The 16188-nt window shown below is 40.1% G+C and overlaps 1 protein-coding gene across 2 annotated transcripts in view; it reads left to right on the forward strand.

Moving 5' to 3' along the window:
* Positions 1-16188, forward strand: part of tiam1a (TIAM Rac1 associated GEF 1a) — an 82889-nt gene that overhangs the window by 12809 nt on the left and 53892 nt on the right. For both annotated transcript variants that reach the window (XM_041801931.1, XM_041801932.1), the window contains exons 2-3: positions 11752-11857; positions 14837-15492. In XM_041801931.1, the coding sequence (XP_041657865.1) occupies positions 14844-15492 (649 nt within the window). In that variant the 5' untranslated portion in view covers positions 11752-11857; positions 14837-14843. The remainder of the gene's footprint in view (positions 1-11751; positions 11858-14836; positions 15493-16188) is intronic.

Raw genomic sequence — 16188 nt, forward strand, 5'->3', positions numbered from 1 at the left:
GTGCAACACAATGCAATGTAATATAGCGTAACACAATATACCATAATATGGCACAATCGGGAAATGTAACGTAAAGAAAAATAACGTGACAAATGTTTAGTGATGTAACATCATGTGCTATAATGTAACACAACATGTTATGTAACATAATGTGACGTGACGTGACGTAAAATACTGTAACATAAGTGACATAACATAACTAAGGTATAATAGTGTAATGCAATGACTCTTTTTGTTTCATTTTCATGTCATTTGTTCCGTATCATATTTTATTGTATCGTATCGTAACGTATTGTAACATATCATATTGTACCATATCATGTATCATATCGTATCATGTGACGCCCTGCAATTCTCATTGTTACTATTAACACAGTAATAAATATCATTGTGGTGATCATCTCAGGTTGTTTATAAATCATGTATTTAAACCTACAGTAAGATAAGTAGTCATGTTTTCAGTGTTTGAGTATTTGTTATACAAAAGTATCATCGATAAAAAGCTATTTATTGGTAATTTAAGTTATTTGGCAAACTTTTTTTTTTTTTTTTTACTAACAAGTGCATAATGCATTATAAATGCATTATTTTTAGTACAAAATAGTGCACAGCATCAATTTCTCCAGAGCAAAGATCTTTGTTACTGACAATCTGGTGACATATAAACACACTAACAGGGACAATAAACTCTCCAGATAGTGATACTGCAGTCAGATCATTACCGACAACAAACCATCCCTGTTCACATCTGCCCTACTTCGAGCTGACACAACATCTATCTCTATCAACCCCTCAGGACCTATCAGCACCACTCCACCCCTTTACTTCTCATGTCTCCTTCCACCTCAGCACACATCATTCATCTTTCTACCTGTGGCCCGACACTCGATTCCACCAGCTCCCCATAGCTCTAACAGCCTCTCATCCTCCTTTCAACACCATTATACCCTTTTTCAGACTCTCTTGTCCCTCTCATCCCATCCCCCTGTCTCAACCTCCCACCTCAATCAGTCTACCTTTGCCTAAAACCCTCTTATCCCTCTCTTTTTCTGTCTCACTCATCCATCCTGTTATTTCTATGTCCCTTCAGCTGTCACTGAGCGGAATAGCAGGTATTACCTACCAATTTGGCAACATTCACACCTGTCTGTGTTGGTCTGCTGGTGTTGATACGTGTCAGTGTCTCACAAGATGTAGTATGTTTGAACTTTGCCATTTTTTGCCACCAGATGGAAAGATTTTGGGTCATTCTTCTATTCTGACACTATACAAAACAGATTTTCAACAAGTATTTCAATCTGAAGGATAAAGTACATCATCTCTCAATGCTGTAGCAGACACACATTAGAATAGGAGAAAAAGAGAATTACCTGCTGAAACAAAAATGGAGGGGAATCCACTATTTAAGGTGCCATAACATGCCAAATGCTCAGTAGCTCCTCATGAATGTGTGTCCAATCCTGTATTCAGTGATAGTTAGTTAAATATATGCATGTGTGTGCCTCCTTTAGAGTTAAAGTAAGGACTGTTTCAGACAGTAATCGTCAAGAATATGTTTTTACCTTTTAACCATTTTTGGGGCAAGGCGCCATGTATGGCCACATCAGTCGACTTCCTTCATGGCCCCCCCCAAATCATCTGTGATACTGTGGAACAGAATGATTTTTCTCAGCTAATCAGTGGAGATCAGTCAATGTTACCTAAAGTGACATCATACATCCGACCAATCAGTAGTGGCCCAGAGCGCCTCAAACTTCCTGTTTCTTCTACTAAATATGATGAATTGATGAAACGCACACATTTTAAAGGGGAATAAATAATCGTAGGTTTTGTTTGTGTAGAATTTCTAGCAACTACTGAGATTTTAGGGTGAATAATGGAGGAACCATATTTGGACATGCCCTTGTTTAGTGGTGTAAGATGTCTATATTAAGGCGTAGAAATCCATACTAAGGGTATTTTCCAGGAAAACTCCTTTATATGGCCTGAATTTTTCCATGCAATCAGATATTTTTGACTTTATGATCTCAAAATTCCAAGTTTTGGTTCACATTAATAATGCTTTTAAAGTAAATAAATAAATAAATACATGACGTTTTTTTACAGCTCTTTAAACTAAAACATTTTAAGTATTTTCTCAAAAAATAACATCCTTTTTTTGAGTGGCATGCCATCGTAATATTTGACAGTTCATATGTACATCTTTTGGCAAGAAACTCTAAGTAGGCCAATATGTTGGGATTTTTTTCAGTGAAAACAGTTGAAACGGGTCTTGAGGGGTTTAGATTTTCTTAGATACAAATAGGGGTCCCTAAGGAGAAAAGGTTGGGATTTTGATGGGGGATTGATTTTCCAAGTATTTTGAATGAGTGCCCTATAAAGTGTTAAATAGTTGAAGGCGAGAGAAGGAGGCCAATGAAGATCAGCCCTGGTAGAAGATGCTGACTGGCCTGCTGTCTTATTACCCCAAATGTGCTGATATAAAATTGCACCTGCTACTAGTATACTGAAGGTTTTCTTCCACCTGCATGTCTTATATTTCATATCATTGTCAACCAGTCATTTCAAGAAATACAAATACCATGAATGCTTCTCCTCAGTTTTACGTCTTTCTCTAGCCGCTCCTCCCCCAGGCTGCGCCTTGCCCCTCAGGGTTTCTACGGTTACCAGCTGAATGTGGAGCACAGTCAACGTCTCGTCCCACTCCTGCTGGATAATTAAACAACACTTCTTTGGCTGGTGTGCACATATTTGGAGCAGCAAATCACCACATGAATATTCAGTTAATTGGTTTGGATCACGTGGAAGCGATTGTCTGTGCAATCACTATTTCATGAGGAAAACCAGTGTGTGGTGTTAGAGGAATTGCAAAATACAGAGAGATAATTTTGTAACATTTAATGAAAACCAAATGAGAGTTAACCATATGTCATGCAACCTGCTGCACAGCATGACTGTGCTTAAAAAACAAGAGGATTCAAGTGGCATAGTAACCTGCAACAGAAGCCCAACGTGGATTTAATGTCAGCTTACACGCCTTGATCTGCACCTTCATCTCAGAACAAGCAGGAGAATAGAGTACTCTGATCTTTTGCTGTAAAAGCCTCACATTAAAATATACATCTCTGAAGATCATAATAGGAGGTTAAATCTATGGGGTTTCCTGTCTTTGAATATGAACAGGCACTCGCTGAGTTTGCACTCAGCAGCAGCAGTGAAGCATCAGAAGCTACACTCACTCATTGACTCTCTAGAGCCTCTCACTCAATGGAGGAGGACTTGTGGTAGGAGGATTTTCTTTAAAATATGGTAATCCCTGACTGCACCATGCAGCAGAGACAGTCAGCTGAAATCTGAGTTAAGGAGCGTACAGCGTAAGCTCTCAGAAAGACGGAGGAGCGTATTTAATGAAGTTAGTGACACTTGAGGAATAGACTGGAGTAAATTGGACGACTGTGAATTCCAATAGCTCTTATTTTTTCACACAATCCTCTGATGCCACACAGACTTTGACCTACAATCATAAATCCGAAATATGTCTCTTTATGCAGATGATATGCTGCTCTGCACAGCTATCTTTTTTGTCTTGTTTTGAACTGGCATATTTATGATTAATTGAGCTAGGTTGGTCACTCATCTGGCAGTACATTTGCTCTCAGCACACTCTGAAATCTCCACTCTTTCTTCTTCACTTCTCTGTTAGGAGATGACAAATCAAGGAGACTAATGAATAACAATCATCTCATTCCTCCCACTCCCCTTTGTTCTGTCAATTTTTTGTACTTTGCCCTCTGCGGCAACCTCAAAATGAAAGTGCTCTTTAGGAAAGAATTACGATTTGTCTCTCACCAGTTAAAAGAAATTAATGTTTGATTTAAGTAGCAGCCGAGACTCATGCTTGCAGGCGCTCTGTTTGTGTGTTTAAGCCGTGAGAGGAGGGGGGAGACGGCGCGTGTCTTGTCAGATCCCGAAAGGATGAATAAGAAGCTAATCTCCCTCTCCCAGGGAATTCTTCCAGTGATGTTTCAGACAGTCCCATCTCTGAGGGACTGTGGGAGTGCAGTGGAGTGTGCACTCCCATCTCACAATAGGATGTTTTTAAAGCATATCTGACTGTTATCAAGATAAAGTTCCTGCTAGATTGTGAGCACAGCTAGGTGCACACATGCAGACAAGCTCCTGGAAAAGTCCAAAATCTTTATTTGTTTTGACCACTGAGCCTTCCCTGCACCTAGTCCTGATCACATGTTCTTCACGCTGTGTTTGTTATCTTTCAGGGCAGGTTTGCTCAGCGTCAACAAAACAACAGGGAAGCCCCTGTGTACAGTCATGCATGCATACATGCTAGCAGGTGTGTTGTGGAGTTTCTCTGCAGGCGCGTGCAGGTTTGTATGCTAATGGAAACCATGGCAACATTGATAAAACTGTCTCCCACAATCCCATGGTAGTCGACTATTTTGACTTCCCTGGAATGCCCCATCCTGAAATTCCTTTGTTTACCCCCCAGAGTGTTAGCCTCAGCGACTTCATTCTCCACTCAGAGGGAGGGGTACGATAACCATTTCGGGAATGCCGAAGGTGCGGGAAAAGACCTGAGGGGAGGGTGAGTCCAGGGACTGTGTCATATGTTCTGAGGCTTGATGGGGGGTCAGTCAGGGTTCAGCAAGGGCAGAGAAAGGTCAGATGCATCATGCAGCCTGTGAGCTTCTTAGGTTACAGCTCTGTCTAGACTGGTAACTATTGTTTCTTTTTTTGTATCTCTGTGAAGCTTATGTGGGGGAGCTGGTTATGAAACACACACAAATAAAAATCATGCCTTTTAAAGAGCTGCAAAGCATATGAGAAGCAAGTTTCCTTTTCCTTTGAGATTTTTTGGGCCTTTTTATGCCTGTATTTGAGAGATAGGGCAGTGGTTAGAGTTGGAAATGGGAATGAAGAATGGGGGATGACATTTGGGAAAGAAGGCATGGGTCAGACCTAAGTCATGGGCTGCCATCTTTGAGAAACACAGCCTCAGGATGTGGGGCGTGCAAACCAACCTCCAGGCCATCCCAAGATTGACTATTTCCTTTTTCTTTAAGATTTTTGGGGGGCTTTTTATGCCTGTATTTGTGAGACGAGGTAGTAGTTAGAGTTGGAAATGGGGACGAAGAGTGGGGAATGACATTTGGGAAAGAAGGCACAGGTCAGAGCTTAGCCAGGGACTGCCATCTTTGAGATCAATAGCCTCAGGATGTGGGGCATGCAAACCAACCACCGGGCCACCTGCACCCCTAGATTGACTATTTCTATATAGTTTTTGCAAGGTCTGAAACCACTGCCACAGGGTTTAGCTATGAGGCAAGACAATTAACAGTAGCCTGCCTAGCACACATCTCCACAACTGACAATGTAGCATGACAGATGCCAGGTTTTATCTGGTGCCATATCTATGCAGTGCTTGCATCTTGTACACCAAACTCCTGATTTGAAGTTGATTTTTTTTACAGGGCAGGGCAGGGCTGGAGCCATGATGCTTATGATATTAAAACATGGCAACATGCACTATTGCCACTTTTTAAAATAAAGGCTTTTAGTAACAGAGGAGATGGTCTACTCTTTAGGACTTTGCATCCTGTACTCACCAGATTTTTGATACAAAAATCAGATCTTCTTGTGTCTTGATTTGGATTTAAACTAGTGTTGTTCCCTTTTGTATTGTGTTTTTATTACAAGTTGTCAGTCCTTTCCCTTCCCCCATAGTCGAGGACATTTTGAATAACAACTAATAGCTATGCAGAAATAATTTATCAATTCCACTTCAATAATAGAGCACCACTTTCAAACATGATAACAGACATGTCTTCTTTCAAAATTCAACACAAGTTTTGCATTACAAGTATCAATAAAGTTTGTTGTCTATTTGGAATAAAAGACATGTTATAAAAGTGTCAGAAAATGTCATAATTTGTAGTCAGTGTCTGGTTTCAGCAGCCGCCTCAGCATGCGGTCTAGACTTTGACAGGCTTAGAAAAGCAATGAGACAGGTTTTGTTTGACTTCATTCACAGTACAGCGGTGTACAGTAGTGCACATCAGCATCCACGTCACGACTGCTTTGAGTCTGGAGAGCTGAGGCGTACGTGTCATGTAGGGCGGAGCTGTGAGACAGGTGCAGAGATGAAAAGATTGTAGCGGGGGATGGGGGGGGGGGTGTTGTTGGGTGTGTCTGCTCCATGGCTGTTCTGACAGGCCTTTGGTATTTTTCCAGAGTGTGAGAACGTGTGTGAGTTGGAAAACCTGCTCACTTTAGATTCTCCAGGGATTGTGCAGGTGTGTGCGACTGAAAGTATGCATGCCTTTGTACTAAGAGTGTGCCACAGGAAACTACCTGCTCACGTGTGATTGTGATTGACGTAAGAGCCCATAGGTGTAGGGCATCTTCTAACGCAACTGTGCTTATGTGGCGATATGATGACAGGAATTTGACTTCTACAGTGCTGAGTTCTTTTTAACCGTGGAGAGAAGTGGCACATCCAACTTCAATGTGATACTCAGTCCAGTGTCTCTGATTATTGTGTCAACTATAGTCCATGCTTCAAAATAAAACCTAATATTTAATCATATTTGTGAGATAGAGGGGGAGATAGCTTTCAAAGCCATCAAAATGTAATGGAAAGACTTGCAAAAATAAACTTTCAAAATAAAATTGGATTCAACTTCGGTTTAGGGTCAGGGTAAGGGTTAAGGTAAGGGTAACTGTCCAAACTGGCCTGCAAAACCTGATTACGAAACGTTCAATAAAGCCGAGTAAACAGCTTACAGGACAAAAGCTTGTCCTCCATGAAAACATTCTAATGCTCTGTTAACTGCGAAAGCGACGTCGTTTAAGGAGCTATGTAGCTAACAGAGATACAGCTAAGCTCACAAAGCAGCTACATAAGCTATGTTATCTGTGTAGCTAAGTTAGCTTTAGCTACACTTTCTTAAGCTCCTATTGTTCAATCTAACTTAGCTGTAGATAGGGGTGCTAAATGTAGATAAAGCTATGCTCACAAAGCATAACTATGTTATGTTGCCAAAGCTAACTTAACTGTAGATAGGGGTGCGAAATAATTAACGTAAATAAAGATATGCTGACAAAGCATAGCTATGTTATGTTGCTAAAGCTAACTTAACTGTGGATAGGGGTGCTAAATAATTGTGGTAGATAAAGCTCACAAAGCAGCATAGCTATGTTATGCTATGTTATGTTGCTAAAGCTATCTTAGCTATAGATAGGGGCGCTAAATAACTAACGTAAATAAAGCTATGCTCACAAAGCAGCATAGCTATGTTATGTTATGTTGCTAAAGCTAAATTAGCTATAGATGGGGATGGGGTGCTAAATAACTAATGTAGATAAAGCTATGCTCACAAAGCAGCATAGCTAGGTTATGCTATGTTATGTTGCTAAAGCTATCTTAGCTATAGATAGGGGCGCTAAATAACTAACGTAGATAAAGCTATGCTCACAAAGCAGTATAGCTAGGTTATGTTGTGTTATGTTGTTAAAGCTAACATAGCTGTATTGGCTTTTGTAGTAGTCTTAATTTTCTGAGATTTACTGTGTCTCACATGAATGGTCTGTGAGAGTGGCCATCAGAGAAGAACGGTCTGAAGCCAGTCCCTTCTCAAAATGTCACCAATCATGTTTTCCACCAATATTGTGTATATTATTTACTAGTCTAGTATCAGAAAGGTATTGTCAAATGCTGAAGTGTAGGTTTGGAAACTGATACTAGGCAGAATGAAATGTTATCAGAGCATCTCTAGTGTTGTTCAGAAATTCAGTAAACACAAGATGAAAACATTTAGCAGCTCCAAATTTTACTGTACCAACATTGTTCTTTGTCCCTTCTGTGTGTGTGTGTGTGTTTGTCCATGAGTGGGCATGTCTGCATGGTAATGATGCTCTGGCTGCTGTTATGCCGGCCATTGTGTTAATACACTCTCTCAATGTGTTAATATACTGCTAGACTGAGGGAAAGAGAGCGAATAATTATGTTTCCCCTTTTGTCTCGGCTCGCTCAATTAAGCCCAAAGAGAGGCAGCCAGAGCACATGTCTACTTATCCACTTAAAGCTCAGCAACAATAGGACCCCCCAATGTCTCTCTATCTATGTCTCCCTCTTTCACCCATGTATGCTCTAATTCTTCATTTCCTGCTCCAATCACTTTTTTTTAAATATAAAACTTCTATTCATAGCCCCATACCCCAATATTTTTCTGCTCTCCCTTCTGTGTCTATACCCACCTCTGCTCCTCCCTCCTCCCTCTGTATGTGTTTTGCCTCCAGCCTTGCCTCACCTCTCAGCTCTACAGGGGTTTAGCAGAGTTCTCCCCCTCCTCCCCACATTACCCTCCTCCCTCTTCCATGCTTTGCTGCAGGGCACAGGGAGAGGAAAAACGAAGAGACTAAACATTTACGACTGTACACCGCCAGAGGAAAGGCAGCGGTTAGATGTCCCTTGTGTTGTGTTAGAAGGGATTGTTTTGTTTGTTTGGTTTGTGTGTGTTTTTCTTTTTACTTCTGTGAATTCAGACAAGATAGATCTATAGATGGACTGTTAAATGGCAAAAAAGCACATTCACCATTTATAATTAGGTTATAATGCTCTATGTTCCCAGATTGCATGCTTCATGTAACTCTAAATCATTATAGGTAATGATGTTTGCACATATCCATGACATACTGAACTGATGACAAATTTTAAAGTAAGCAGGGCTTTCTCCAAAGCAAACATCCAGTATCTGTGCAGCACTGCGAGTAATTGTATTATTATTAAAATTGTGCATCCCCTCTGTTTGTTTTGGAGAGGGTGGGTGGCCAGCTTGTTGGTTTGGATAAGCCTGGGAAGGATGGGAAATAAGGGGGGGCAATAATGAACAGAAGATGAGGAGGAGGAGAAGAAGTATCAGGGTCAAGTTTAGCTTATGCAACCTCTTCCCACAGCTGGGGGTAATGTCTACTGCAGTAGCTTATGTTTAGATACATGAATGCACATGAAGGCTTTAGGGTGTGGACAGAATTGACCAGTGAAGCAAAGCATTGTTATATTTTCCATGCATCTGCTCAAACTTCATCTTCACTTCCCTCTTTCCTTTCTATTTCTCGTTTTATGAGCTCCTATGTCTTTATTTTCCCAGGCTGCTTCTTTGATGAAAATAATGAAACACTGACAGCAGTATGTGATAATTATCAATAATGAAAGAAGCAGCTGTAGTCAAAGTTAGTGAAAGAAAAAATATTCTCATGCTAGCACTGCAGACCAGATGGAACAATTTCTTTTTTTGTTGTGTTATGAAACCAGATAAATAAGTCAGCAGATGTGAAGGATCGGAACTGACTTTGTGTGAGCTTATTGGTCTGGGCTGAATTTTCTCTTTCTCTCTTTACTTAACCGTGTTTAATAATTGGCCTGGCTGATAATCAATGTACCCCTAATTTATACATTCACCTTGTTGTCTTCAAACCATTTCTGTGAAGCTCTTGCTGTATGCTTCGGGTCATTGTCTTGCTGGAAAATAAATCTTCTCCCAAGTTGCAGTTCTCCTGCAGACTGACTAAGATTGCCCTCCAGGATTTTCCTATATTTTGCTGCATTCCTTTTACCCTCTACCTTTACAAGCCTTCCAGGACCAGATGCCAAGAAGCATCCCCACAGCATGATGCTGCCACCACTGTGATGATATGTGTTTGGTGTCCACAAAACATAGCTTCTTGTCTGATGGTCAAAAAGCCCCATTTTGATCTCATCAGACCAAAGAACTTTCTTCCACTTGACCATGGAGTCTTCAACATGTCTTCAACTACTTCAGAGTAGGCCTTGGCAATATGGCTTAATTATGACTTAAATATCATATCACAGTATTTTTCTGGCCTTTGAGGTTAACGGTATGAATCGCAGTGTTAAATATTAAAAAGAGATCATGCTTTTAGATCCAAATTCAAGTGTTATAAACCCCTTCTCCCCTTAAAACAAGCCTTTGATTGCATACTCAATTAAGGCCTAAGCATAGGAGCACAGAAAAAAATGTTGTTTTTTTAGGTCTCTGTATGTTTAATTCTTTCTAAATGTGCTCCAAGTTTAACTTTTCATCTCTATCCTGCTGAGGTGTGTTAAGCTGCCAATGACTTGAGCACATTTCCTGATGAGGGCGTTCACAATAAAAACACTTCAGAAAAATAACAGCCACAGACTTTTATTGTGAAGTCCGTCACAGCACAATGTAGGCATTTAAACCGTGATGATGGTGTTGCAAAACTCCATTTGGTGGCAGAAATTTTACCGGTGATGGTGTTAATACCGCTTAACCGCCCATCACTACTTCTGAGTAGTCATGGGTGTCTTGGTGGCCTCTCTCTAGTCTCGGCCTGATCTAGGCATATTTACACATGTGCCATATTCCTTCTATTTCTAGATGATGGATTTAACTGAGTGCCAGGGGATGTTCAGTACCTTGGATTTTTCTTTTTATCCATCCCTTGACTTATTCTTTTCAATAACCTTTTCTTTGAGTTGTGTGGGGTGTTATTTTGCCTCCATGGTGTAATGGTTGCCAGGAATACTGATTAACCAGTGACTGGACCATCATTATAGCAGGCAGAGATATGCCTCCCTCTCTTAGCTTGTTAACATGGATTTCTGGACATGGACAAACTTCACAGCTCTATACATTTCTGACACACTTAATGCTTAACTTTTGGTACAAATGAGACGAACCCCTTACCTCTAACTCAGTTGTTCTCAACTGAGGTCTGTTGAGGCATATACATGCAAGATTTAACTAACCTCCAACTGCATAATTAAGGTGTATAAATCTGACTTTGAGAACTTGATTTAGTATGGTTTCAGTCATATAAACTGAGTGTTAGCATAATCAGACTCCTAGCTCGCCTGCTTCAGGCCTCTGTATGACTCAGAAACCTCATCAGCTATTTTTGCTTAGATTCATAAACCACATTTTTATCATGTGAACTAAAATATGTGCAGAACTGCTTCCATGCATGCTCATACTTGCATACCTTCACACTACACATAGCACATTATGGAAATCACAGTCTACTCTAAGCAGCTCAGGGCTGGTATTAAGGAAAATTAGGTCGTGTTGGCAAGGATCATTTAATTGACTCTTAAGCTGTAAATCATTTCTCCATAGCTGCTTTCATCTTCTGTCACTTAACCACCAGTGTGTGCAAGTGTGCCATTGTCTGCAGGGGAACAAGGGGTGTTTTCCCTAAATGTGTCGTGCACGTTTGAACATGCCTGCATGTGTTCAGGTTGGCAGTGACTTTCAGGGTGCTCTTCAAAGGAAATGTGGTTGTTTGTGAGTTTCCCCCTTCCTTAGGTGCAGACATTACCTCTGAGCTTTGTTTCTGATGATATGTGAGCTTGTGATAAGATTAAATATGTTTTTTTGTCTCTCTGCCTAACTCCAGGCTTACTGACCACAATTCCCTTCATTCTCTTTCATCCTGTATTCTGTCTCTTATCCTATAGACTCCCTCTCTAGTGAGCTTCATAGCTTTCCTTTCAACTTACCTTCACGGGCTTCATGTGACGTACCTGGCAGATCCTCTCTCCCTCTTTCTCTCTGCAGTAGTTTCAGAGCGACCTTCCTGTTCTCATCTCCTGTCTCCACCTCTCTGTGCGTTTGACACATCAGGTCACTTTGAAGTTGTGACAGCTCCCCTGTAAGTCTTCTCTCTCTCTCTTCTTGTTCCTCTCAGGGCAAACTGACACCGTCGTTTGAGGATGTGTGGAGGATCATGTGGTCTGTGAATGGTGACACCTCAGTGATGATGAGAAGCTAGTGATGCTGCAGCTTAACTTCAGGTAAACGGATTGTGCACATCAATCTCTCATCTCAGCAAAAATCTCTATTAGTGCCAGATTTTGTATTAAACTGTAAAATCCAACCAGTTAGATCTAATATCTTTGTTTTGGTTGAATCATACTGAAATCAAGTAGGTGGTGAAATAGCTCTTAATACCAGGTTAAATCCTCTGCCTTAACAGATTTTGAAATGTTGGAGCACATTTTTTGGTCTCTCTCTGCATTTTAAGCCCACACTGAGAACCTGATGGTGTGGGTTTGATGATGTGTGACTCACAAAGGATCAACTGATCTGACAGCAGTTGACTCAGCAGCTCCATGTGCTTATATAACAGAGAGCAGGAGATGAAGGAGCTGGCAGAATGCAGTAAAAACTGATTTGTTCGATAATGTCTGGACATATTCATATTTTAAACACCACTGAGGAAGAGAAGTGTTGCAGGCAGAAAGAGATCAAACAAATATAAAAATTAAATTTTAAATGTTAAAAAATAACTAGCATTTTCAAAATACAATGCATTTGAAGCTTTAACTTCACTCTGATTACAACACCAAAAAAGCCTTTAAAAGTCTCTGTAAGCTGTTTGTGCTCTAAATATATTTTAAATGAGCTTTATTGTCCCAGTGCTACTCATTTTTCAGTGAGCTTTTCCAGACAAATTAACAAACCTCAGTTTGAGTTTAATCAGCCAAAACCTGGCAGTGAAGTTTCTACCTCAGCTGTGGATGCCTGATCTCATTTGCTTGACAGCTCAACTGTACAGAGCATTCAAAGAGAATCCTGGATACCTTTGACAAACTGCGGCCGGTTAATGGGAAACCAAATGTTACTCACTCATCCAGCACGCAGATTGACCTGGATTCAAGCAATAAATGTGACACAGTAAACAGGCCAGTGCCACAGAGGGTAAGGTCAAGACTTTGGTAATGGTTTAAAAGCAGAGTGTATGCATCCTAGTAATGGGAAAAATCACTACTTGATGTATGTACTGTAATTAAACAAACCAAAAGTGGATTTAATAAGTTAGTAATAAACAGAATGGCAGTTGTGTTCTACAAAAACTTAGCTTTACTCAAAAAAAATCAAATATTGCCTATTTCAGGTCCTTATTTTGCTACGTACAACACGGCCTTCCCCAGAAAATAGTTTTTCCTATAAACAAGACTAACATATCCAAATATAATTTAAGAGATTAAGAACTTGATACAGACTATGGTGCCATCATTCAGCCCTAGAGATGGAATAATTTGAAAATTTCATGTCAAGCTTATAATAACCAGTTAACAGTATCATAACTGTTGTTACAATGTGTTCAAAAAGTAGTAATACATCATAATGAAATCATTTCACTAAGTTTTATTTTAAAACACACATTAAAATCACAGAGCCCCTTGGCCCTTTTTGTTTGACTAAGGATTAAAATGTGAACGTCCAAAAATATAGGATGTGAAAACCATTTGAAATGTGCATTAACAAAGATTATTTGTGTATAAGGTTTTCAATTTTTTTTATATTTGACATTTTTCAATATTATGTGCTGTAAACCATTGGTTCCCAACCTGGGGTGCAGGATCTCCAGGAGAGACACCAAAGTTCTCCAGGAGAGCATGAGACTTTGTCCGCACTGAGATTATAAATATTAAATTTGCACATATTAACTAAAATCATGATAAAACACACATTAATGTATGCAAAGGTCTCATTGTAAGAAAATATGTGCAAATCTATTTCTCTTCTTTTTTATGATCTTTTGCCTTTATTTGGATAGGAAAGCTGAAGAAAGACAAAAGGGAGAGAAAGTTGTGGGAAGAACCAAACAGCACTGAGACCATTCTAGCGATTGGTTTGAAAAGGCCATAGCCTCTGTATATGGATGTCCGCTCTACAAACTGAGCTAAAGGGGCGCCCGTGAATTTTCTCAGGGTTTTATTAATTAGTCAATTAAAATCAACATTGTTTATGACAGAAATGTATCCTTTTTCTGGCTGGGTCAGCTTTTCTATACAAGTACCCCTACACCCTCCCTTGAGGTCCCCCTACTTGGGTTCCAAGGAAAAAAAGGTTGGGAACCACTGCTTAAAACAGTAGAATATGTGTTATTTTTTACATTTGATAGGAAGTGAAAGTACACTGTTAGACCCAACAAAAAAAGGTTGTTATATAAATGAGTTGTGTTAACTTAAAAAAATCAAAATAAGGAATTAGACACTCTTGCACCATGAGTGAAGTTACCCTCACGGTTAGAGAAGTTTCATAAATTGGGACCAACTTCAATATAGCGAAGACTATGTACTGAACTCTGGAAGAGGATTTTCTGTGTCAAAGTGCATCTTTCAGTCTTTGTTCCTTAAAGTCAGTCAAGTTAGCTTATTTTGGTTGGCATATTTGTTCAAAATTAAAGTATGTGAAAGACTTAAAGGGAAAATGAAAGTGTATGAGATACATGTACATTTTATATATTTTAACTTGAGTTATACTCAAAAACTGTATGAAAACTTCTAGGTAATCAGTTAAGACAAATATTTTGAATATTTTCAACTTGTTTGATTTGACAGTGTTCCAAAGTTAAGCAGAAAAGACAAATAAAAATCTTTAAAAGACTAAAACAAGGAAGAACTGATATAATATTTGGCTGATGGGCACATTTTGTTGTGTGCTTTTGTTGCTAGTTAAAACCATTCTCAATTTGAACAGAGATTTATGTCAATCCTCTTTGCATAAGTGGTGTCAGTCCATTGGCATAAGACTGATGGACTTAATATTTAACACAAAGACAAATGGATGTTTCTCCTCCAGCTTATATGATCTGTGTGCCAGTTCATAAATGCAAATGATAGTAATAAATCATAAAGGCGCTATAGACCACTTAATATTTATTACATAAATAAATCACTATTTTTAGGTACGAAAAATTGTCCAAAGCCTACATAAAATGATATGGGAAACTGTGTTTTTACAATATTCTCTTCCTTTAACAGTTGAATCATGGGAAACGTGGAGAGTCAGAATGGTGATAGCAGTTTCTACGGCGATGTGACGGGACATCTCTCACGTAAACACACGTCCAGGTCACTCCGTCTCTCCAACAAGCAGCAGATCACCCGGCGCCCTCGACACTCTTCCTCAGCGAAACAGGAACACAGAAACTCTGAAGCCTCCACTCGCTCTTCCAGCACCCCGAGCATCCCACAATCCTTAGCTGAGAACGGACTGGAACCTTTCAACGCCACAGATGAGTTTGAAGAGTTCGGCATCAACCCCCACTGGACTCAGCGTGTCGCTATGACAATGAGGCCGGAGTCCTACCAGCATGACGACGATCCTTTGGCCACGCCCACCCCTGAAACATCAGAGGCGGACACAATCGCTCAGGATGGAGGAGAAGACTCAATGGGGGAAGGGGAGGGGGATGTTATGGGAGAGGAGAGGTATCTCCAGAGGATGACCGAGGGTCCACGGGAGGGAGGGAGTTTCAAAAAAAAGAGGTCAAAGTCGGCAGACATGTGGAGGGAGGACAGCCTGGAGTTCTCCCTGTCTGACCTGAGCCAGGAGCATCTGACCAGCACAGAGGAAATGATAGATGGAGGAGAGGATGAGGATGAGGAGCAGTTCTCGCGCCCTCGAGCCAGTGCAGGTAAGGATGGTATATGTTCAGTCAACTTTGTTTTGAAATCAACAGTATGCATGTCCAACAGTAACAACTGTAATGCCTACCTACCGCAGATGCTAATGCCACTCAAAAATATATAATCTAATCATCATGACTTACAGTTTTAGGCTATTTTATGTTGTATGACCTGGCTTTATTTACTTAATAGTCCTAACCACAACTCAAACTGGGGAACAGGGTATGTTAACAAGAGTTGCAGCTCTTTACCCCTTAGTCCTGGGAGCGTCTAAGAATCCCCCAGGAAGAGCTGAAAATTGTTGCTGGGGAGAGGGTTGTCTGGGTGTACTTGCTTGACCTCAACCACCACGACCTGGCCTTGTATAAGCAAAAACAGATGGATGAACTGATGTTTGTTGGCATGTTTTGGCCTGCAAATTCACAAAATTAAACATAGCAACCATACCCGTCTATAGAACTTTGTAGCTTCCTTGCTTATGCTCCCTCCTTAAGGGGCAACACAGATTGAAATCTCTTGTGGCAGAACTTTGAACAACCAAACTTCAGAAATACAGAAGCATCCTTTTATGGAAATTCCTTAAACTGAGAGATGGCTTTTAAAATGTTGACATCAGCATTGGTAAACAACTATAAGATCATATAAGCTATAGTAGTCACTCATATCTCATGGTTGAAAGAAAAAAACCTGTAATAATGAAAGTG

Source organism: Cheilinus undulatus, linkage group 12 (genome assembly GCF_018320785.1).
Source record: "Cheilinus undulatus linkage group 12, ASM1832078v1, whole genome shotgun sequence".
NCBI classification, from domain to species: domain Eukaryota; kingdom Metazoa; phylum Chordata; class Actinopteri; order Labriformes; family Labridae; genus Cheilinus; species Cheilinus undulatus.